Raw genomic sequence first — 22,815 nt, forward strand, 5'->3', positions numbered from 1 at the left:
GCCTCTTAATGACTTGTTTTCCTATAGCTTTGTGTTACAACTTCTATCCACTAGAGGTCAGTGTCGCCCCACCAGGCCTGCTCTCTAGAAACGGCGTCAAATAGATTTATTTGTATTCATCAGTGAAAGCAACATTTTGACCCAAAAAAAGGGCGATTCTAAATTAATAAAGACTTTTATCATTTAGATTTTATGCTTGAATTGTTTCTAATGTATGTTCACAAGTCACTTTGTTAGGTACACCTGCGATCGACTTTAATTCTTCATTCCAGAGTCAACAAGGTAGATTTTGGTCCATATTAACATAGTAACAGATCCGTTGCTGCAGATTTGATGGTTTCACATCCATGATGAGAATCTCCTATACATCCACATCCTGACAGTTCTCGACTGGATTGCGAGCTGGTGGCTGTGGAGGCCATTTGAATAAAGAGAACTAATTGTCATGTTCAAGAAACCGGTTTCAGATGTTTTGAGTTTTGTTATCGTGCTGGAAGCAATCATTAGAAGATGAGTACACTGTGGTCATAAAGAAGTGGACACGGTCAGTAGTAATTGCTCAGGTAGGCTGTGGCATTTGAGACTCATCTGACCAGGAAATGCTTTTGCAATCATCTGTTGTCTAATTTCAGTGAGCGTGTGTGAAGTGTAGTCTCAGTTTTCTGTTCCTAGCTGACAGGAGTGATGCCAGATGTGCTCTTCTGTTCCCCACGCACTTCATTTTGTTCAGAGAGCCGATGCTCACTGGATATTTTCTCTTTTTAAAAAAGTCTTCTGTGACAGTTAGAGATGGTTGTGTGGGGAAATGACACCAGATCAACATTTTGAATGAGGATGAAACAATACATTTTTCTTTACGGTGGATCTATGTGCCATTTGCTACTGAGGGCAGAATTCGGCTTTTTGTCCATGCTTTATAACATAATAGTGTTAATTTTAAAAAGCATTGTTCAGTTTTGTGTCCGATGGTTTCAGACTGGCTATAAATTGTTTTATGATTATTTGAAAAACGGGGCTCGTGATGTTTTTTAAGAGAGGCAGATGGGCTAGGAGAGAGTGAAGGTTAATGTATGGTAATTGTTGTTTATTCCACAGTAAATAAAACGTACCTGTCAAATAAAACTCACTTGCCAATACAGACCTCCGTTTAGCACATGTGAAAATATCCTTTAATACCCTAGTTTTAAAAAAATATACATTACAATACAGCAATACTGGGCCTGTAATCAAAACAGTAATGGTGTGTTTATTATATTTTACCACGCTTAAGTGATTACCACCATTAAAAATGCTATTAGACATGATGATAAACCTTAATAAAAGACAACACACAGTAAACAGAGGCATTGATAAAGAAATGTTACTTTAATGTGCATCAGTAGAGCTCTCTGCTGTCAGCACAACTCTTTTTCAAGAACTAAAGACTCAAATTTGAGCAACAAAGCAGAGACAAATCCACACGATAAAGTAGAAAAACTCACAACCATCACAAATCTCAAAGGAACCTCAGCTTCTTTGATAATGCTGTCATTTATATAGGCGTTATTTGAGATTGTGTGTTAAATTCGTGTGCAGCCAGCGTGATGTTTGGGAATTCGCTCGTGCCGCAGAACAAATCACAGGAAGTCGTTAAGTGACGATGAAGCTAATTTTGGTCACATAATGTAGGTACAACAGTGACTCTTCATATCCAACAGTCGTCATGTCACCCTGCATAATGAAGCGAGTAGAAACCTCTGGGATCCGCTGGTGCTTTACCCCCCCAAACACTGCTGGCTTCTTCCTCATTAGGTAAACATATCAGAATTAAAAGATAGTTTTTAGCACACTCTGGAAGGAGTGAAGATTATTTTTCCTTCACTCCCAATGCCAGAGGTATGATTCAGTGTCCAGCAGAGTTATGGCCATCTCTGACAGGTTGCAGAAAGTCCCCCAAGGACTTTAGGAAACCTGCAAATCTGTCAGGTCCAAAAAGAAGGCTTTGAGTTACCTTCATAGGTTTCACTGTGGACTCTAAGCATCTGCACCTCGGCCCTCAAGGTCTTCTTGTGGAAGCAGTCCCTGGAAACTGACGTAATGAGAGTTGCAGTAGACGAGGGGTTTGTTAGGACAGGCTTGGACCTGCTCTGGTTTCTGTGAGGTGAATGGATTGGGCCCACTGTCCCTGATGTGCATCTCCAGCTCCAGCAGAATCTCCAGTGAGTACTTGAGCTCCATCTCACTGTGGAGACAAAAGAGGTGTGAAAATACTCAAATTTAGGTTGAAGTTTAGTTTTATTGTGCGTGTGAATCGTGAGTGCTTAAGAAACACAAACGGCTACAAGAAAACAGACGTTTTGGCAAAACGGCATCAACAAAGGGTGAAAGACTGGAGTATCAGAACTGTGCAATTTCATCCCGTTATACTCTACAAGGGGGGATTCTGTTTAGAGCTCCTGCTGTAAAAGAAACAAATCTTTTCTTCTACTTGGCCTTTGTAAAGAAACAAAAAAACTAAATTGGAAACAGGTATAGAGGAATAATGTTTAAGAGATAACTATCCGAAGGTAATGAAGGCAGCTAGGTAAGCAGTAGAGCAGAAAACTGGGCTAAAGTGTCAGGCCCTAAAAATGCATATCTGCAGCAGATGAACAGAATCCGATAGCTATGGCCTTAAGAAATAGGAAGAAATCCAGCGAAGACCTGACACATGACCTGAACAAGGCATCTGGACCATCAGTGGATCATCTACTGTTCACAAAAGCCTCATCAGAAATGGTCTCAGTGGAAGGGTGGCTGTCAGGGAGCCGTTCTTAAGGTTTCTTGACATATTAAACATAAGAGGAGGCAACAGATCCTAAATGTAATGATGAATTCAGGCTGTGTTGAAGAATAAAGGTGGTCCAAATATTGACATTTGAGTTCCTTAGAATTATACAAACTCTGCTTTTGCCTTCTGTAGTGTAATTCCATGTGTGTTTGCACATCTCAATAAAATGTGGAACCTATTTCTAATTTTTCTATCAAAACATAAAGAAATGAAAAGTTTTGCATAGCACTGTATGTTCATCAACAGTCTCCGACAGTTCTGACTTTCTTTTTTTCTGGAGTTAGCAGATGGTATACAAAACGAGTTAATGAAGTCCCTCAAGCGCAAAGAATTTCAAATATTCAAGAGAGTGAGAGGTTTTATTAAGCCTGCTACATAAAATGCAATCCAAGCAATTAGAGCCACAGAAGCATGACTTACCTGAACATGGTGAAGAAGGAAGGGATGTTATAGTCTCTGAGCAGCAGCAGAGTGGGCAGCCAACCCTCTATCAGACCCTGGTTAGCGTGGAACCCTGAGTTAAAAACAAACACGTGAACCTGTATGCTGTACGTTCACAAACATGCTAATTATTAGAAATATTAAATAATTAGTATCACATTTGCTTATGGCCTGTTACCCACTACACTGTTAAAACAAGAGTGCACTTCTATCTTCCTTTCATCTTTTCCCATCCTCCAATATAATCCTGGTAAAGTAAATATGTGCGTCTTATTCCTGCTAGATGCTCCACTCTTTAAAAAAAATGAGGCATCTGGAAGCTAAAAGATTAAAACAACAAACTGACAGAGAAAACAGTCAGTCTCAGTCTCCTTTTGGTCAATGAGGTAAAGATGGAACAGAGTACACTTGATTAGGCTCCAGCAAACCATGTGTTTCTCTTGTTAGCTTAATTACAATCCCTTCTGGGCATACCTAATCTCATTAATAAACCAAGGAATCTCTGGCTGTCGTGTTCCTCCGCAGCAGTTTATTGACAGGTGTGTATTGCAGTGTCAGTGTCAGGATTGAGGTCTGAAGTCAACAGCATTATATAATCCAGCTTCACTGATGCCGACACACCTGTGGTGTCGATGTGAAGACGGCAGCTTTGCCACAAGCAAGCGGACCTCGTTTGTGAGCTTTAGCTGGACATTGGGAAGCTTGTTAAATCTTTCTTTTCAGCATCACACCAGCTGAAAATGTGTGATACTCGCCAGTCAGTCACACAGACAGTCACAGCAGTCCGGCTACATTTAGGACGGGCTGCTTGCATAATCCTCGGGTATATTAACTGACAGATGTCACTTTCCCCCGACTCGGGTTTATATCAGAAGTCAGATTTTTGAGCGGCGGGGGGTGGTGCGGGGTGGCGATGGGGTATTATGGTGAAAAGTTTGCCCTTCAACCGGATTAGTGAGGTTCCAGCCTGCCATGGCAGCAAATACTGTAAATCCATCCAGCTTAAGTGTCCCCGAGTGAGACAAAACCGAGCAAACAAGAGAATTTTCCTGTGCTTGCATTATTATTATTTTACCACAGAGAAGGACGTGGTTATATCTTACTCAGCATTAACGGGAAAGTGGACATGTGAGAAACATGTTTGCAGATACCGGGGGGTGTATACAAGAAATGTGACAGCGTGGCACAGAGATGGCGTCATGTTATCAAGCGCCTCATCTTTCCCGGGAACTCAAACTGGAGGTGGAGGGCGATTTCAATTTCATTAATGCACTCCATGATATGAACACCCCAGCGGTTACTTATCGTGACGAGAAAGCTGTTAACACGGAGTAAGCGTTTAGAGGTTTAAACCATACCCCAGGAGACAAAGCGACAAAGACAGGCTACAGCCTGACTGGTAACGACTGCCATAATTGCCTGGCAGCAGTAAATTCGGGCCATATGGTAATTATTAATGATAATAGACTTTAAAAAAAACAAACAAACCAGGCAACAAGAAAGTGTTATATAGCTGTGAAAATCCAGTTTATATCACGGACAACAAAAAGAAGTCTGGATGGGTTTTTTTGCATTTATGAGGCACCTGTTTTGGGGGCGTTGTATCCCTGTATGGTTAATGTTACATATCTCACATCAATCTTCTTTCTGAAAGCTGACATTACCTTCTCCCTCTTATTCTCAAAGGTCAATATCTCCATAGTTTATTTTGTAAATGTGTTTTTCTAGTAGCTTTCCCTTTCTCCCGGTTCTCATTCTCTTGTGACTTCAGCACATACACACACACACACACACACACACACCTTCTTTTTTACTCCTTTCGTCACGCTGCCTGCGCGCCTATCACCTAAACAGTGTCATAATGCAGTGCTCTGCCAGCTTTGCAGTATGAATTGCAGCCAGGCTCTCAGGCAGTTTACTCTCAGGATGACTGATTCCTGTATATTTAGCTCCACTGGAGCCTGTAGCGATAACCGAGCCAGGGTTACAGGTGCATTTTGGGTTGGGGCTTTACTGCTGATTTGCAGGTTAAAAGGTCAAAGAACAGACTCAGTGCAAAAGCTTAAAAGGGCGTTGGGTTATAGTGCGGCTTTAATGAGGTGGTTGTCAGTGAAAGTGTATAAACGGGGAAGTAGGTGTCAAGACTTTCAGTTACCCTTTGTGTTCTACTCCAAAAGCTTTAAATGTAGCTGTCCCCCGACGGCTTCAAATCAATGACTTTGCACATGAGAGGGCAGGCAGTGATAGACTGAGACACTTCTTCAAAAGGAGAGCTTACTAACATTATGCTGACTCCAGCTATCTCAAGCCAAACTCTTTTACAGCTGCTCCCCTTAATCACCCAAATCCCCAATAAAGGCCTGGCACTAATGAATGGGCCAGATCCAGTGAGCTACAGGTTTCCTGCTTTCTCTGTTCTCTGAAGGAAGTAGCTGCCAAACACATGTAGAGGAAGACAAGCCATCGCTTCAGTCCAAAATAGCTGCAGCAGTCATTAAGGTCTTAATCTAAATTCATTTTCAATTCAGGCCACTGTTAAAATTCTCTCAAAATTGCACTCTTCGTTGATGTCTTGTGGGATTATTAGAATACATACCAGGATGAAATCCAACCACCAGGTCCGGCTTGGCTGCTTCCTGTTTAACCACCATATCCTCCCAGAACTGATGGTAAAGAGCCTTGTAGGCGCTGATGTAGACTCTGTGCTTGGGGCCAAATGCCCTGAGAGGAGGTCTCATGATGGGGCCGTCCACCACCTCAGGCCCCACCATGACTATTTCGATCCCCTGGTGTCCAGGGAACATGTGGTTCAGCTCATCGTAGTCGGTCAGTCTGGCTCCCATGGTTTCATTGTGAGATGTCCCCACTAGGTGAACAGTGACTGGTTTGTCATATGGGTCCAGTTTAAAGTGCTGCACGGCCAAGCCCACCGTGAGAACTCGAGAGAGGAACTCGCTCTGAATTCGCCATAAGGATTGTCGCAGGTCAGCATCATCCGGTCGAGGTCTGGAGGCGTTTTTCCAAAGGGCCGCCATGTTGGCACCGGACAAGACCGTGTTCAGGCGTGGTGTAAGATCCCCCTGCTTGGAAAGCCAGTCGTCCCAGTTCTTCACCTCACCAGCTGACTTGGTCCACTTCTCAGTAGGGATGGGGAGGTCTCCTGTAACAGTGGTACAATACTATGATTGAGCTACAAAGTTTGTAGGTCCACAGAGGCTTTTAAAGTCAGATAGCAAAACACTGGTCAACTATGACAGAAATTTAGGAGAGAAAAATTTCACTTCTCTGTCTCACTCGTTGTCTTTCAGGCGTTTCCTTTGTGTAATTTCTCTTGATTTTCATCTCAGATTAGAAACCTCATGACTCTATGGTGTGGAGTTGCCCAGGTAGGCAACAAACCACATAATTGTTTATTACACTGTCCTTTACAATCTACAATTTACTTTATTTCATAACACGTCACTGTAATAAGTAAAATAACCAGTAGAAGAGGATCTGCCCTTTGACCTGGGAGTGGAACAGTCCTTTCAGGAACTAATTCTGCATGCAACTCAATGTTAGCTACTGCTAAAACTAATATCATTTGTATGCATGTTCAAAATTGAAATAACTATAACAAGACAATGTGTGTATATGCATGAATATGTGACCAAGTATAGTTGTTTGTTTAAAGACAGATTTGGATTTCATGTATTTACTAAAACAGCTTTTTCTGGTTCGTTGCCTCAGGGCATCATTATGCCATTAGACCATTTTTCTTACGGGGATAACAGGAAAACAGCGCTTCCAAACTCAGGTCCTTGGGGCTGCTTGTTGTGATTATTCGACTCAAGTGTGTTGGAGTAGTGACTCCGATCAGAGAGTGTTATTATTTTTAGGAGCGCTGAGTGGCAGGATATAAAAGCAAACAAATCTACTTCATAAATATACAGAAAACTGCACATTGCTGTCCCAAGGCAATGAGCCCATTTTTTGGTGAGGGAGGGGTACAAATGTGTTGATATATATGATACAGCTTTCAAAAAGCAGGCTGAAATATAATTTTTTCTCAAGAAAAGGAAAATTTAAGCCATGGAGATGTGAATTCATTTCAGCAGCACCACCTTTTAATTTCTCACCTGTGAACATTAGCCACTCCACTAGTCTGTCAATTGCCACCAGCCACAATATCTTGCAAACCTTTTTATGCTGAGCCCAGTCCTTTCTTTGACAGTCCTTAGTGCAGTAGTATACATTCAAACACCTGGTGGAAAACCGAAGAACAATGGTAACATAGTGAAAAACTGGTGTGGGGAAGAAGAAGACGGTAAGCAAAAGCATTACTTTATTTGTGAAACTGTAATTCTCCATACTTCTACTGTTCTCCACCTTCAGCAGTTTGTTTTGGAACATTCAGGTACATGTTTAACACAATGCTGCAATCTTTTCAGTGGTGGTTGTCCGACCATCCTCACCCCAAGGTCAGACCATGAAATGTCAGTGCTATTTGCAGTTAGCTACCTCTCAGACTCTACAGGTCTCATTTTGCAGCTTAAATATTGATGACAGTAGCATTATAAAAACAGAGTGCCATAATTCCTCCACAACAATGCAAGAGGTTGATAAAGTCACACAGAAAGCGATCACTTCAAGTTATTGCTGCTAGCAGTGGTTCTTTAAGCTAGCCAAAACAATGATGTGGTGTTCTTAGACTTTCGCAGGACTGCATACTTGGCTGTATATGGATTTCCTAATTTAAGCTCAAAAAGTCCAATCTATTGCCAAGAAAAGCCACACTCAGAAGGTGAGCATGGAAATATAGTAGGGTAAGCAGGTAAGCGCACAGTATTTTTATACCTTTCCCTCCCTTCTCACCTACTGAGACAATCCTGCACATTTTGTTTGTCTCTAGTTTCTGAAAACCCAGCTTTTATTTAATGTCTGTGAAGATAGTGGCAAAGGTTGTCATCTTGTGTCTCCCACAGGTGACTATATCACCATCTCATGCTGCCTACGGTACTCCCAGGGTGGGAAAATGTAAGGCACCACAAGTCCTGCAGAAACACACACTTTATTTTACATTTAGCATGTTGGGTTCTGGTCACCCTACTGGTTCTAATTTTGTATTACGCTAAACTATCTAAGCTTTTAGGTATTTCATGCTAAGTATTAGCTAAAGAGTAAAAATATTTATGAGTACTCCATGCAGCGTAATGTATATCAAGAGAGCTCCTTAATTACTAGGCCACCAGTTAGAATGTTTTGCTTGTGCCAAGTCACAAATAGCTTCTTACATACAGAACCAATATGTTGACCTTCCTGTGCAGTGAGAAACTAATGAGACTGAAGATGAATTCTGACCTGCTTTTGGCAGCTGCTGGGGGAAAAAATAAATAAATAAATAAAACAGGGGCATACTAGGTAAAAGCAGGCATTTATGACCTCTCAGTAAGGATGCAGGCCTTTGTGTTGTCACACAGCATGCACGATGATGAGGCAATGTGTTGGCGTAGTGGTCTGACAGCCAGCAGCAGCTGCTGCATTGGGAGACTATATTACTTTACCTTGCAGCCATTTGCAGCCTTAGAGGCACCCCACATTTACATAAAATCATTTATCAGCCACCGTGTTCCAGCACGGTGCACTTTGCTAATACTAATGCTAGTACTAATTCTCCAAAAGAGGCTTATAAGTAGAAGAAGTGACTCAAAACACGGGTGAGAAAAACAAGGTGCCCTTGAAAGTTAAAGTGTGAACCATTTCCCAAGAGATTAATAAACAGAGGAAAGCGAAAAAGAATGAGGATTAGGACGGCATTAGAAAGTCAGCACTACTGATTTAACGCTGGTGGTAATTCTAATGTCAAAGGTCTCGAGGGTATAACTTGTCAGCATTTCCGTTTTTTGTGCGCCTAAATGCCTCCTGCTACTGGTAAGAGGTTAGAGGCAGAGGCAGCTGAGAATTTCAAGGGAACGCGCCTGTACGACAGCATGAATGAGTCGGCATGAATCAGAGATGGGAAAGGACGCAAAAAAGAAGCAGGGAGCCGGAGGGCCAAAGAAAAACGAGGCACAAAAACAATTAGGAGCTCACGAAAATGCACTGCAGTGTTTTCTGCTGCTTTTTCCTCAATATTCTCCTTGAGCACTCTCTCTGATGGTGTGACATATGAACTGCATTAAGCTGCTCTTAATAAACTGCAGAGTTGCAGAGAGATGAATCACAGTCAGGGGACTTAGCTATATTTGCCATTGGCCATTATCCACCTCTGTAGTGCTGTCCACACTTGGGTGGCTTATCATTCCGTTGCTGATACAGCGGCAGCTGGTAATGCCTCACACATGACAGCTATTGGACAACAACATCAAAACAAGATCCTGGCTGTGTGGTGACAGAAATGTCCAGAGAACAGTGGAGATTTAATTTCCAGAAAATATTCAGACTGTAAACAACGATTGCTGTTAATCGGCGTTAATGACAGAATACTGTAAATCAAACGCAACAGGGTGCAGTTTGCACTCACTTCACGCAGCGCTTCAGGGTCTGTCCCTCGGCGAGATGTTCGGGGAGTTCGTTACAGCCGGCGCAGAACTTGAAAGTTTCCTCCATCCTCTGGAACATCTCTTTGTAGTTGCGGAATGAGATTCCTCTAGCCTTCCCTTCGAGTACAGCCCTGATTAGAGTCAGACACTAAATCATTTGCCAAGCAAGACACATGCTCAAGAATCTGAGCATGTGTCTTGCTCAGATTCTTGCAAGACACATGCAAGAATCTGCATGTGCTCAAAAGTTGCTCATAAAGGGCAACTTTTGAGCACGTAGGACATGTGAAATTTGTGCAAATTTCTAAAGCGTAACCAATCAAAGCAGTCTGGGTGTTATGAACGTTGGAAAAAAAGAAGAAAAAATGAAAATTGGAAACCTGTATTCTCCATAGTCCTTCAGGTTGAGCTTGTTGAGAATCACCTTTGAGAGTCCAGGTACGTTGGAGTCCAGAGAGTAAAAGCCAGACTGGTCAGAAAAGACGCTGTCAGTCCCCGGAGTGTAGGACTGTGGCAGTGCAGGGATCTGGGATGCCATTATTATGGCCTACACTTTCTACTGCAGAAGAACGAAGCATTAAATAACTATATAAACATATGCACTGCATGGTTTATTAACACCAGGTCTTCAGTTTAAACATGCTGGTTTATATTTTGTGTGTTGTTATCTGCTTAGTAACAGACACAGAGCAGAGCCAGTGGTCAGACTGACAAATGAGAAGAAGCAGGGCTGTAAATGGGGACTTTGGTGCAGGGACACATACCGTTCCATGCCACTCAAGTATTATTTTTTTACTACCCAACCCAACCACCACACTACACTCGCACTGCACTGACTGTTTTATGATGACTGGGTTAGCAGGTGTACTGGACTGTTTGAGACCCAGATTTTCACCAAGCCACAGTGAAAGTGGCCTTACATTAATCAGCCTCATACACATTCCTTCCTTTCACTTATGTGAAATGCTGTGAAGGAAACACACAAACCTTGTCCTCAGTTACACTCGCTGACCTGAAAGCCCCGATGAGAACTCTCATGACAAGAAGCTCACACAAATCTGAGACAAGCCAAGGCTCTATTTAGGCATGCTCTTCGAGGTGAGTCATTGTACCTCTGCCCTTCATGGAAATCCTCACATCCCGTGCCCTCCGCGGGTTGAATATCAAATGATTTATTAGCTGGACAGGATGGGCGAGAAATGTGATCATCTGGTGGTGGCACTCCTACATCTCTAGCTCACATACCTCCTTCCGTCCTTCTTTAGAATTTACTGGAAGCAAGTGTTGAATTTGTGCTTAAAATAATGATAATGTATGGCTGTAATTTCCCCACTCGTGTTTTTTTTTTTTGCGATCAAATATATCTACCTGTCTGGAAGCAGCTGAAAACGTTCCCCTCGCACTAAACCTCAAGCAGTTTGCAGCAATACACAATATTCTGTTGAGAACAGCACAATAAATTCCCCCTCTCACACAGAGACCCTAGTCTTTACTCACAGCAGTCCTCTTTCCCGGAAAAGTTTCCTTCCACTCTGAGGGGATACTGCATCTTTTCAATTTCATATCATGTACTGGGGTGATTTAACCTTAATCATGTGTGCAGACTAAACTCAGAGGCTTATATCTAATTGGTTATTTCATATCTGCACAGCAGCAGGGAAGCTAGGGCTTAGAAGTGAACAGGTTTCCCATGAGAAGGGCAAGTTTTCACTTTTCTCTCCTCATTGGTCTGACCACTGTTTGCATTTTAGCGTACACAGACCTTTCACTAGTCTGAGCATTGCTGCTAACGATGAAGATGCCCTGGCTATGTTAGAAGATATGATCGTGGCCGTACCTTTGTTCGTTTCCAAATTAGAAGAGGCTTCCTCCTAGATGATTCTAGAAAGGGGCTGACAGCTCCTTATGCTGGATGTCACAACCTCAGAGAGCCTTTCTGGTGTGTCTGCTGGGTTTTGCAAAAGTGAGCCAAAGTGGGAGGGTTGGGGACTCCTGTCATATGAGGTTAAATGAAGAGGATGTGGGGGGGACTGGATGATTTGGGCAGGGAGGGGTTGCCTTGGAGGTGGGTGCAGGAGCCAAAAAGTGAGGAGTGGAGTGGGGAGCAGGTCATTTTTAGAAAAAGGAGGGAGAGAAGGGAGGGGTGGGTGAAGATTCAAATCAGCTAAATTAGGATGGGGTGAGAGAGGAGGAAGGCTGTATGTTAAAGTAGTTTATGTACCAAAGAGATGTTCTAAAAAAATATGCTCTCAGCAGGGGAGAGGGGGCTCAGAGATGAAAACGATGCACATTACAGGCCAGAAACTGATAAACACACCAGAAAACAGATCTGTAAAGCTCAGTGAAAAGTGAAGAAACCAATGTATATGCTTAAAAAAAAAAAAAAAAAAAAAAAAAACAACCACGTTTGATATGGAAATACACTGCTCTTTCAATTAGTCAGTGCTTTTTCCCCTGCAGCTTGAAAGCTTTGACTTCATCTTTTTATTTTATTTTTTTCCTGAACAGGAAAAAAAATTAAATATGCGCATGCATCAGGTTATTTCTATGAGTTCCAAAAACTAAAAATAAATAAATAAATCTGTATACATAAAGGAAATACTACTTCGTAATAATCACCAAAGCCTTTTCATTTTTAAAAAAAATTTTATTTGGTCCATTGGAACCTGAGATTGAAAATTAAACATACATATTTTTGTACACATATACCACGTCCCCGCTCCCAAAAAAAGAGGATCAATAAAATATATTTATATGTCTATATATATATATTTATATTTATATATATATATCACATTCTTTAGAGTTCATTATTTTCAGCATTAGGTTACTTTTTTGTATCTACTATCATATTTTAATTTCTTTTTTCAAACGGTCATTTTTTGCTTTTAAATCTTTAGTCTGACTTAAGTTTTCAGTTTTCTGTCTAAATTGTACAATTTACAATGAGGGTCAAAAAAAGAAAAAGGAGGAAAGGAAAAAAAGGGGGGGTTGGATGGGTCTGTCAGTGACCACCTCTTCTCTGGTTGTTTTCTATTCAGCAGCAGGGGGCGCTCCTAAAGCACAGAAGAGCTACGGACAGGACCTAACAGAAGACCAGCAAACAAAACTTAAAACTCCTGTAAAAAGTAAAAGTGATCCAGCAGAGACGCTTGATTTTGAGGTGCCTTCGCAGTCGTTTCAGTGCAGGTTCACGTCAATCCATCTGGGCTCAGAGTGAAGCTGTAAAAGCCTCGTTACATTCCTTTATCTGTCATTCATCAGCTTCAGAAAAACAGGGCTGCAAATCACTTGTATGAATAAATTAAGACACAGGGACTGAAGCAGCTACGTGGCTGCGACCGCACATTCTCACACATGCACACAGGGCCAGATGGGGACGCACATCTGAAAGTGGTCATTACACATTGATGTTTCTTTGGAAAGCATATTTACAGTTACTTGAGCTCTGGGTTTCGTTAAAAACAAACGTTGCACTGCAAACATCGGGACACAGCGCAGCCATTTAGCATCAATGATTTTAAAAGTAAAAGGAGAAAAATGAGATGATATGAATGATATGATAAAATTGTAATTTCTTTACATTTAAAATGATTTAGATACAAAAAACAACAACAAAAAAATAAATAAATCAAATTTTCTCCCTTTTAATCATTAACTGTATGAATGCTGCTGGATTTTTGCTTATTAGGTTTCAAGTTTTTCTCCATTTCACCACAAAATTAACAGTAAGACATCGTTTTTAAAATAAAAAGTCTCCCACTCAATCCTGTCTCTATAGTACCATGTTAATTGTTCCCCTCTGTCTGATGAGACATCTATGTTGCCATGGTGAGGGCATGATGAATGAGGAGTAATGGCTTTGACACTGGGGAAAAAAAAACAAAAAACCGTGACCCTATATATAAGGACCTACGTAAAACAGCTATCCCTTGAACGAGCACACTCAGAGAGAACTATTTTCTGTGTCACAACCCATCTCGGGGGTCTCTTTCCTGTCTCGCTGTGTGTGCACCGAGTCTGACAAAATGATCATTTGTTATTTCACGAGGACTCTGTGTTGTTGCTAACAAGCTGTCAGTGTATTCTTGTGGGAGGATTGCCCAGACGCTCGCGCTGCACCCAAGCAAACAAAAGTGGTCCCTGCCCTCCCAAAGTAAACTCGGCAGCTCCTCTTAAGAGCTCCCCCATGGCAAACTGGCTGTTCAAACAGCCAATAGCGACTCCAGTACTCCCTAAGCACGTTATAGTACAAACTGACATGCTGGCAAACTGTGCAAGCGTGGGAAACAGACACTAAACTCACCTTCTGTACCAAACAAGATCAGATGCAATTTGCTGGGTGTTATAAACCTCAAGTGTAAGACTCATGTAATATGCAGGAGGGCGATGACTGGGAGGAGGTGCCATACACATAAATTTTAATTCATGGGGAAAGATATAAACTGTCTTCTGAAGTGGACGAGAAGCCCTCCAGCGATGAGACCCTAAACTGAGGCCAGGTGATTCCATCACGGCTCAGTATTTCACAAGATAAAAACCTTACAGTCTCTACAAACATGACCCCACTAACATCACAAACAGTGGAGACAACAGTGAAAAGATGCTATTGCAGCTTCTTGGGCACCATCCACCTGCCAATCCAGCTTACTGTACAAATCACAGGTTTGGTCCTGAGCTAGAGATTGTGCCACGGAGAGGGAACAGTACCTTATGAATGATGGCTTTGTCTACAACCTCAAAAAAACCCTAACACAAATATGGACAAGAGGCAATGAGGGTTGTGTATAAAACAAGTTAAACTCACACTGAGATGTTTTCCAAAAATGTAAAAATACAGGACATGTATGTTTCATGGGTAAAATCACTGGGGTTTGGCTCATAAAGTACCGCACTGAGGATAGGGGCGATAAACCCCCCCCAGAAGTCTGCCCACTTTGTTAGCAGTCTTGGTGGACGACACGGGGGGAGGGGGAAGTGTCTGATCTGGTGGTTGGCTCATGGTCCGTGGGCCGGTCAATGGCTCAGTAGTTTCAGCACCTCACCCCGGCTTTTTTTTTTTTTTTTGAAGCTCATTGAAAGCAGGGTCATCTCCAAGCATACCAAACTGAGGCCTGACATCTGTTTCACATACAGCAGGTGCTGCCAGCTATACAAAATGTCCAGAATGTTAAGTAGTCAGAACTGGATCCTCTCAGGTGCCGGGGTGAAATATTGTGGGGTTTTTTGTTTGTTTGGTTTTTTTAGTACTCCCCTGTCGCTCATTTTATCCTCAAATGGCACATCCAGTTGGCAAGGGACAGACAGAGCATGTGCAGTCCGGACAAAATCTCGAGCATCCATGGAGCGTTAGGAAGAGAGCAACTAAACGTTTCCCTCTCCCGTCATGCTTCACATTCAGATGCACCACCAAAGAGATGCAAAAAAACACATCTTTCTCTGCATTTTAGGGATCCACACACTGTGCCTAACCTTGTCTGATTTTTCCAGTGGTCTGACAGTTTATTGGACTAGAGCAAGTGAGTCTGGGATAAAGTGGGCGGTGGTCATAGAGGCCGTGGGCGGTGGTCATAGAGGCCGGGGTCGGTGCAGGCCGTCAATGTCCGGGGTGAGCTGGGGGCTGTGTGTGGCCTTGGTGGGGGTCCAGTCTCCCAGGGAGGCCTGGGCTGCCTTGCGGTGAGCCAGGCGGTGGGTGATGGAGAAGCCGGCATTTCCCTCCAGCTGAGAAAGCACCACCAGCACCTGCCTGCAGGGAGAGAGAGAGAGCCTTCGAGCTATTGTTGTTGACATTTAAATGCAGGTAGAGTGAATACAAACACAGTGGTCTTCAATCGTGCCTTGTGTATGAAACAAAAGTAAGAGACTGAAAACAACCACAGGGGGGAATTGGTTCAACTCTCCAGCATCATTTCTCCTTCGTCATTCAGGAGAAAAGTGCAGCGTCATTTAATTTAATCATGCATTAATGGAAGAAAATTTAAAAAGTGCAGCTACAGCTTCTGACGAAAAGTGGCAAAACAAACGGCTACAACAGTTATCCGATGGCTGCTGACGGACAAGAGCGCCACAGTCGTTTCATCCCACTCCCTCGTCAAAATAATTAAAATGAGTTTCAATTAACTGAATTGAAGTGATGTGAGAACTGCTCGAAGAAGCTAAACCCACATGTGGAGAAAACCAAGCTGATTAATCAGAACCAATGATTCATTCTGTTTTCAAGACAAACTGGGATAATATGGTGACATATGGTGAGAAATAATAAAGGCTTGCTGCCCATGACTGTGCTACTCACACCTCTATGAATATGAATTGGATATGGTCTTCTTTTGAATGATTACATTGCCACTAAATGCTTTCACCTATGAATCGTATAAAGCAAGTGAGCGAAATATGAGACTGTGATAGTTTGCGATAGTAGCTTTTTAGGCAAGCAAAGTGACACTATGTTCTTTTTAGATGGAGAAAATGACAAGAGCAGCTTCATGCATGGTGACTTTTTACAGTTTGCCATTATATGGGCTGTAACTTTGTGACAGGTAAAGCCCTCAATTTTCCCTTATTGGAAGATTTCATGCTGTTAAACAGAAAACTAATAACATGTAAACGGCTTCTGCACGCTTGATTCTCCCAGCATCTATCTGCCTGGAGAAGTGCGAGAAACACAATAGAGACCAGCAGAAAACAAAAGCAGATATTAACTGTGCTGAGACCAGCCTGGGGTAGTTTATTAAGAAACACAGCGCACTAATCCTGTGAGATCACTGTGTTTATATAAGCATGTAAGTGTGGTGGATATTTGCTGCACCTAAATGTTCCCGGAGAATTTAATCTGTGCACTTGTTATCTTTTCTGACTTTGTGCGCAAGTGAGGAAAAGAGAGAGTGGTTTGTGTACCTGTGTAAAGGCGGGACGCTGTCGATGGTCTTGAGGCTGCCGCGTGTGGACACCACGTTGAAGCTGTCAGTGCAGTCACAGGAGACGTGGAGGTAGTACTTGGGGTGGCGGTTTTCCACCACCACGATGAGACCTGCCCAGCCGTGGGTCAGGTAGTAGCATGTCATGCCCTCACGGCCCTGAGAGCACACAAGGAAACAAGCTTGTTTTTTTTTTTCATTTTTCAAAGCAGAAGGGTTGTTTTCTAAATGCAAACCTCAGATTTCACCACTTGTGCAAAGCTAGCACCACTAATACTACGTCAGCAAAATACAGAACATGGTATCCTACATTTCTATTTAGTAAGAATACAGTATAGTATATATACAGTATCCTATAAAGCACTCACATAGTATAGTATACAGAATTCTATATTTCCAACCATAGGATATCCTATGTTTTCATTAAGTATAGTATGCATGTTTCCACATTGTATACATATAGTATTATATATATATATATAGAGAGAGAATCCTAAATTTCCATATAGTATAGTATATATACAGTATAATATACTTCCATATAGTACAGTTTATATATACAGTATTTATAATTCCATAGATTTACAGAGCATTGCGGCAACTATCTACAGAGAGGTGGCTACATTTCTGTAAGTATGGCTCATAAATGCTCTTAAAATGCTTTTGAAATAGGAAGAAATGTGCTTAATACAAAGTAGCTTCAATGGAGAAAAAATACTTCTGTGCAATCAGTTTAATATTATTAAAATGCAATAATAATAATAATGATTAAAAAAAAAACAACATTCTGCATTCAGCTGCCACTTTACCTCTCTAACAGTGGCTGCTGTTCTCTTTTAGGGCCACTTGTATTTGTAGTAAAGCAAACACAAGTGCAGCTAAACTACTTTAGCTGCTGTCATTTGCTGTCACGTCCAATTGCACAAGCAATGCCATCCAGTGTCTGAAAAATAGCTTTGGGCAATACTTGTACTCTATCTGCTCTTAACACAAAGCTCTCCTTTCTTCACAGCTCGGGACTGCTCAAATTATTTATTAATAATAACTGAAAATCTTCATTTAACTGTATTGCTAAAACGCTACAGCTGACGCACTGGCTGCAATGTGCTCCTGAGTGCTCAGCTGTGAATTTCTGAAGAGCTGAATGATTTAACAAAGATGATCTCAAGTGTTTAAAAAGCTCTGCCATCCTCTAAAATATTCACCAAATGTGACAGGCGCTTTCAGGAAAGCATTGTTCTGAAGAGCCAGGAGGATTTGTTTCCTTGGGTATGAACGGCCGTGCGCGAGCTCGTGCAAGAGGTAACGCACAGAAACGTGCACGTGTGAAGGCAGAACAGGACTTGCAAGCGTGTAAGATGCCTCAGATTGAGGAGTATGAACCATTCTGACTGTGAGGATTTAGACTGTTGTGCATTTGTTTTTGTTCTGCAGGCTCTGTGCTTTAGCTTGAGGAGGTCAGCATCATATACAAAGATTTGTATGTGGAATTCCTTTTAATAGACTGTCCAAATTGGAGATAGTGGTCCAATAGTGATTGGACAATAGACTATTAAATGTTTCTTAATGTTTCAGATGTACTTTTTCAACCCCATTATTTACTAATTTATGGAATTAATGCAACCAAAGACGTTGGGCCCATCTTAAGAAAGTGTGCACATACGTTAAAACAAAGGAAAAATACAAAAGAAACCCCCAAAAAACTGTGATGCAGGGCTGTGGAACTAACTTCTATGGACAATAAACCAAAAAACAACTCTTATACAAGTTCTGAAAAAAGGAAACGAGTGGAGGGGTAAAAGAGAAGAGCTCACAACACAAAGTGAGCTATCTCGTCTGTCAAAGATGAGATGGAGGTACTTCTAATATGATCTGGTCTTGTACAGCATGGCTGCCAATAGACCGGGAACACAGTGAGTTACTGATGTTTAGACGCAACAGGATAAATGCTGTGAGGTAGGTTGGAGCATTCTGGACAGAATACTCCATCCTGTTAGTGTATTCTTGTGGGAGGATTGCCCAAATTCAGCCAAACTCTGTAGAGGACAGTTCAGCATCCTGCTGTACTACCCAACTGTCAAAACAGGCTCTTCAGGGTGACTAAGTGGAATATCATAGACGAGTTAAAGTGCTAATGAACAGCTAAAACCACACTAAAGTGAAAGAGACCCCACATAAAAAAAGCTGATAGTACCTGTGACAAAGGCTATCCCCAATGCCTTTGTCACAGCTACTATCTACTAAATATGATGGTTTTGGTTGGTTAAACTATCTGATTACTTTGGTTATCCCAATGTGTTAAAAGCTTTATCTACTTGTGTATTTTCATTCCAACACATTTAAATTAAATCAGACACGTTCAGGCAGTAGTCTTTCACTTCAAAATAAATTGCTGAAGCGCACAGCCCGGAGATAAAAAAGAAAAACTTTCCAAATACTTATCATCTGGACTGTAATATTATACTGAAAGGCAATAAAACTGCGTGCGTGTGAGAAGGAGATTGGGGGTACAAAGAGAGACAAAACCCTACAACTATATAGAGAATTCTCTGCAGTCCTGAGAAAAACTAAATACATCTTTGTCAAAACTGGCTATAATGATCACAAGCACAGTAGCAACTCTACGAGAGAATGACTGCAATGGCCCAGTCAAAGTCCAGACCTCCAAAAGATGGAAGCGCTGCGGTTTAGACCTAAACTCTTTACCTCATGTAATTCTACTAGGAAGGAATCTTAAAGATTTTCTCTGAACTTAGCTATTTGTGGTTAATAGTGATAAGAACAGTCAGGCTCCACAAATTCCTCCACAACAAGAAAGGGATAAAGTCATATAGAAAAACAATTTTTTTCTCCCCCAAGCTGTAGCTGCTGAACCATGGAGCATATTTAATTTTTAACAGGACCCCACAGAGTTCTGTGAAAACCTTTTTCACTTGACTGTAGCAAGTAACACAAATATGGTTTGCATTATTGCAGCTTTACTACTTCTCTTTTTCTGGAATGGGTGTTTCTAACCTCGTGTCTTTCGCCTTTGTTTTCTGTGAGTAGAATAATCGCGTCGGCCAATGTGGTCGCGGTCGCTTCCACCTGCTCCACCATCACCTGACGAGAGCTGTAAATGGCCAGGATGTAGCCGGGGAAGTCCTGGCTGGGCCGCCGTACTGCTCCACTGGTGGGGCTAGAGACTGGGAAGGAGGGGAGAACAATTAATGAAGACAAAAATTAAAGTTTTTTTTTTTTTTTTTTTTTTTAAAGTTCCTTCGTCATTAAGCGAACATTCACAAGCAAGAACACTAAAGCCCTGCCTGTGACCAATGCATCTGTACACTTACTGGGTGTGGGTGGACCCCCTGTGCTGCTGACATTCATCTGCCAGTGATTGAAGGCGCAGCAGACAACAGCATACTCCCCTGGCTCCAGCATAACATCACAGCCAACAAATTTCTTCACTGCTCGCTTGCTGTGGGCCATTAGGCGGCCCAGAGTCAGCTTGTTGCCACTACCAAAGGAGGCACGGAAGACCATGATGCACAGGTCCAGCAGGTGGCTGTCGGCTGTGTCGGAGCGCCTGGAGAGAAGAGGAAGAGGCTTAGGAGAAAAAAGGGCAAGGAGGAAAAATGTGTGGTACTGAAAGATTTAGATTAGAGTCCTATTTACCTGCTTCCCTCTTGGAAAAGAGCAAACTCCAGTGCCGTCCTCTCCAGCACAGTGAGAGCTGTGACCGTGACTGGCCCATTGGCTTTGCTGGGGAAGCAGCCTTGTAGTCTCACCTCCTGCCAGTCAGAGTGGATCTTACAAATGTCCACTGAGTCAAAGTACCTGTGGGAAGGGGAAAAAATGTACATGTAGGGCTGCTCGATTATGGCAAAAATGATAATCACGATTATTTTCACTGAAATTGGGATCACGATTATTTGACGATATTTATTTAACCCTTTAAGACCTACTATAGAACCAAGTCCACCAGAGCTTATATTATTTATTTATTTTACATGCTGTAGTGCCATTTGTGGGAGCATTTCAAGTTGCTATACATCAATACAACTGTTATAGCCCATATTTTAATAATATGTATGCATTAAGTCCATAGTAATTACATAAATTGCAAAAAAGTGCAATAAACTAAAAAAAATTGAAAATCGCTTTTGTTTTGTTTACATATATTTCTACTTGGAGAAATTTAAGAGGTTTATCCCTCAAAACTTTAAATACAATAAAGTTGCAAAAAATAGTTTCCCACCACAGGAAATTTATTTTGAGTGTCTTCATAGTTTTATTTTGGAGATACAGCAATTTTTATATACTGCAGGAAAAACAAAAAACAATCCTATGATGCAAATTTGCAAAGAAAACAGCATGTGCATCATTTCACTGTGGGAAGTGTTACGAACAGCTGATAGGAACGGCAAAGCGTGTTTCTGGAATATTATGTTTTTGTTCCTGCAAGCGCTTTTTATGCAATTTTTGCAAAGCTATATGTGGAACGAAACCGTGACCGAGGACAAGCTGATGGCATCAGATGCAAGTACAACTCCTCCGGTTTCATATGCAAAACAAATTATTGCGCTAGCTTACACGGTTCAGGTTCTACAGGGATTTAAAAATAGTTACGCAAAACGGAGCGTGCTGCTCTGACCGGCTTTAAAGGGTTAACAATAACTTTAAAAAAATAATATAAAATAGTGTGCAACACCACTGAAGTTTTTTTTTTTAAACTCTCTTTTCAACCAACAGCAGTCACTCTCCAAATAACTTCTGCTTAGCTTTCCGAGCTTCCCTCGGGTCCTCTTAATCAGCGGTCTCCAACCTTTTTTGCACCACGGACGGTTTATGCCCGACAATATTTTCACGGACCGGCCTTTAAAGGTGTCGCGGATAAATGAGGGGGCTAATAATCGGCTCAGTCATTTTTAATGATCGTTGAAAGCCCAGATCGTAATCGTGATTAAAATTCGATTAATTGAGCAGCCCTATGTACATGTTTATAAAAATTTAAAAAAAAAAAGAAGAAGAAAGAAAAAAGACCTGCATAAGAGCCTGTTCCTCTGAGATGCTAGCAGTGTGACCGGTTGATCTCCTCTTGTCATGAGCTACGATTATTTGTATGCATCACAGGCAACTCTTTAACGTTAGCATAGCCTCTGAGGGCATCCCTGTACAAACACAATTTACCTTGCTAGCATATCAGACCTCTTTCTTCAAAGACATCGGCCCCACGGGAGACTCTCTTCCTTACTTTCAGTCTGTTTTTCAGTGTTTCATCACTTCCTAACCTCGGTCTGACAACAGTCTTACATCTTACTTTTGTCTTGTTGTCAATCAGGAAGAAGCGAGAGGAGGAAAAAGAGGGAACGCTTAAGTTTTACGCTCAGCTTTGATCAGAAAAGACAAACACGTCTGCTGATGAATCCTCTTGTTTGTATTTAGTTCGCTTTTGTGTCTAGCCACCTTCCAGGAATGTTATCAATGATCAACATCGGCCCTGGTTGTTTACTTGATGGGCCAATTTAAGGGCCTTGCTTGTCCGAGAAGCTGACCGCTTTTTCTTTTTCACACTGAAAACAAGTCTAGGGAGATGCTGGCTGCAAGTTTGTCATGTAGTACAAAGCTGAGAGATTATTTGCCTGTCAGAGAAAACAATAAATAGCCCAAAGACATATGGGATTCTCATCTAGGCTGAACACATTTTTCAGGTTGGAGTTGTTCAGGAGGACAGCCACATTGTTATTCATGTCCCTCCTCCTTCATAATACAACAAGAGCAATAAATTCAGAGAGACAAATGCACTGTACAGACAATTTAGCCCTACGTCAAGCTGCTCATGTTGTGAACTTCCTCCATTCTTCAGTTCTTTTTGCTGACAGTTATTTTAAAAAAAAAACGAAACTTCCTATGCAAGTGGAGTCTTGTCCATTTATTCAATTACCCATGAAATATCATTTTGGTGAATGGTAGATTATATTTAAGCTTTATTACATTTGTAATTTGGATTCTGTTCAGTTTTCTTCAAATATTATGGCCATTTGAGTTGCTTGTAAAAGGGCCCCATTATAGCCATTTCCAGCTCCGCGTCATTATTCTTTGGCTCCACTAGAGTTGCTTTGCATGACTTTGCTCATGTGCCTCATTC

The 22,815-nt window shown here is 41.7% G+C and overlaps 2 protein-coding genes across 4 annotated transcripts in view; both read right to left on the minus strand.

Moving 5' to 3' along the window:
• Positions 1-1,063: 1,063 nt before the first annotated feature.
• Positions 1,064-11,827, minus strand: LOC113028449 (putative protein MSS51 homolog, mitochondrial). Of its 2 annotated transcripts, none has more exons than XM_026178718.1 (7): positions 11,609-11,827; positions 10,152-10,327; positions 9,753-9,902; positions 7,369-7,493; positions 5,847-6,410; positions 3,230-3,323; positions 1,064-2,221 (listed from the first exon to the last, which is right to left on the minus strand). In XM_026178718.1, exons 2-7 carry the CDS (start codon positions 10,307-10,309, stop codon positions 2,014-2,016), a joined length of 1,299 nt encoding a protein of 432 aa, XP_026034503.1. In that variant the 5' UTR covers positions 10,310-10,327; positions 11,609-11,827; the 3' UTR covers positions 1,064-2,013. The 2 variants fall into 2 exon arrangements, with proteins under 2 accessions (XP_026034503.1, XP_026034501.1); XM_026178716.1 differs by having other exon boundaries at positions 10,152-10,330.
• A 582-nt stretch (positions 11,828-12,409) lies between these two features.
• Positions 12,410-22,815, minus strand: part of capn15 (calpain 15) — a 44,890-nt gene continuing 34,484 nt past the window's right edge. For both annotated transcript variants that reach the window (XM_026178720.1, XM_026178719.1), the window contains exons 8-12: positions 20,343-20,504; positions 20,018-20,253; positions 19,701-19,870; positions 16,666-16,844; positions 12,410-15,517 (exon numbers count right to left, since the gene is read on the minus strand). In XM_026178720.1, coding sequence (XP_026034505.1) covers positions 15,340-15,517; positions 16,666-16,844; positions 19,701-19,870; positions 20,018-20,253; positions 20,343-20,504 — 925 coding nt within the window. In that variant the 3' untranslated portion in view covers positions 12,410-15,339. The remainder of the gene's footprint in view (positions 15,518-16,665; positions 16,845-19,700; positions 19,871-20,017; positions 20,254-20,342; positions 20,505-22,815) is intronic.

This window comes from Astatotilapia calliptera, chromosome 8, assembly GCF_900246225.1.
Source record: "Astatotilapia calliptera chromosome 8, fAstCal1.2, whole genome shotgun sequence".
Classification (NCBI taxonomy): Eukaryota; Metazoa; Chordata; class Actinopteri; order Cichliformes; family Cichlidae; genus Astatotilapia; species Astatotilapia calliptera.

What these genes read in the sequence shown, in the direction of transcription:
- LOC113028449 (XM_026178718.1), bottom strand. Translation starts at nt 10,309, where the DNA reads ATGGCATCCCAGATCCCTGCACTGCCACAGTCCTACACTCCGGGGACT. An exon ending in AAGGACTATGGAGAATACAG is followed by an intron (nt 9,903 to 10,151) that starts GTTTCCAATTTT and finishes GACTCTAATCAG; the next exon opens with GGCTGTACTCGAAGGGAAGG. An exon ending in ACCCTGAAGCGCTGCGTGAA is followed by an intron (nt 7,494 to 9,752) that starts GTGAGTGCAAAC and finishes GTTTTCCACCAG; the next exon opens with GTGTTTGAATGTATACTACT.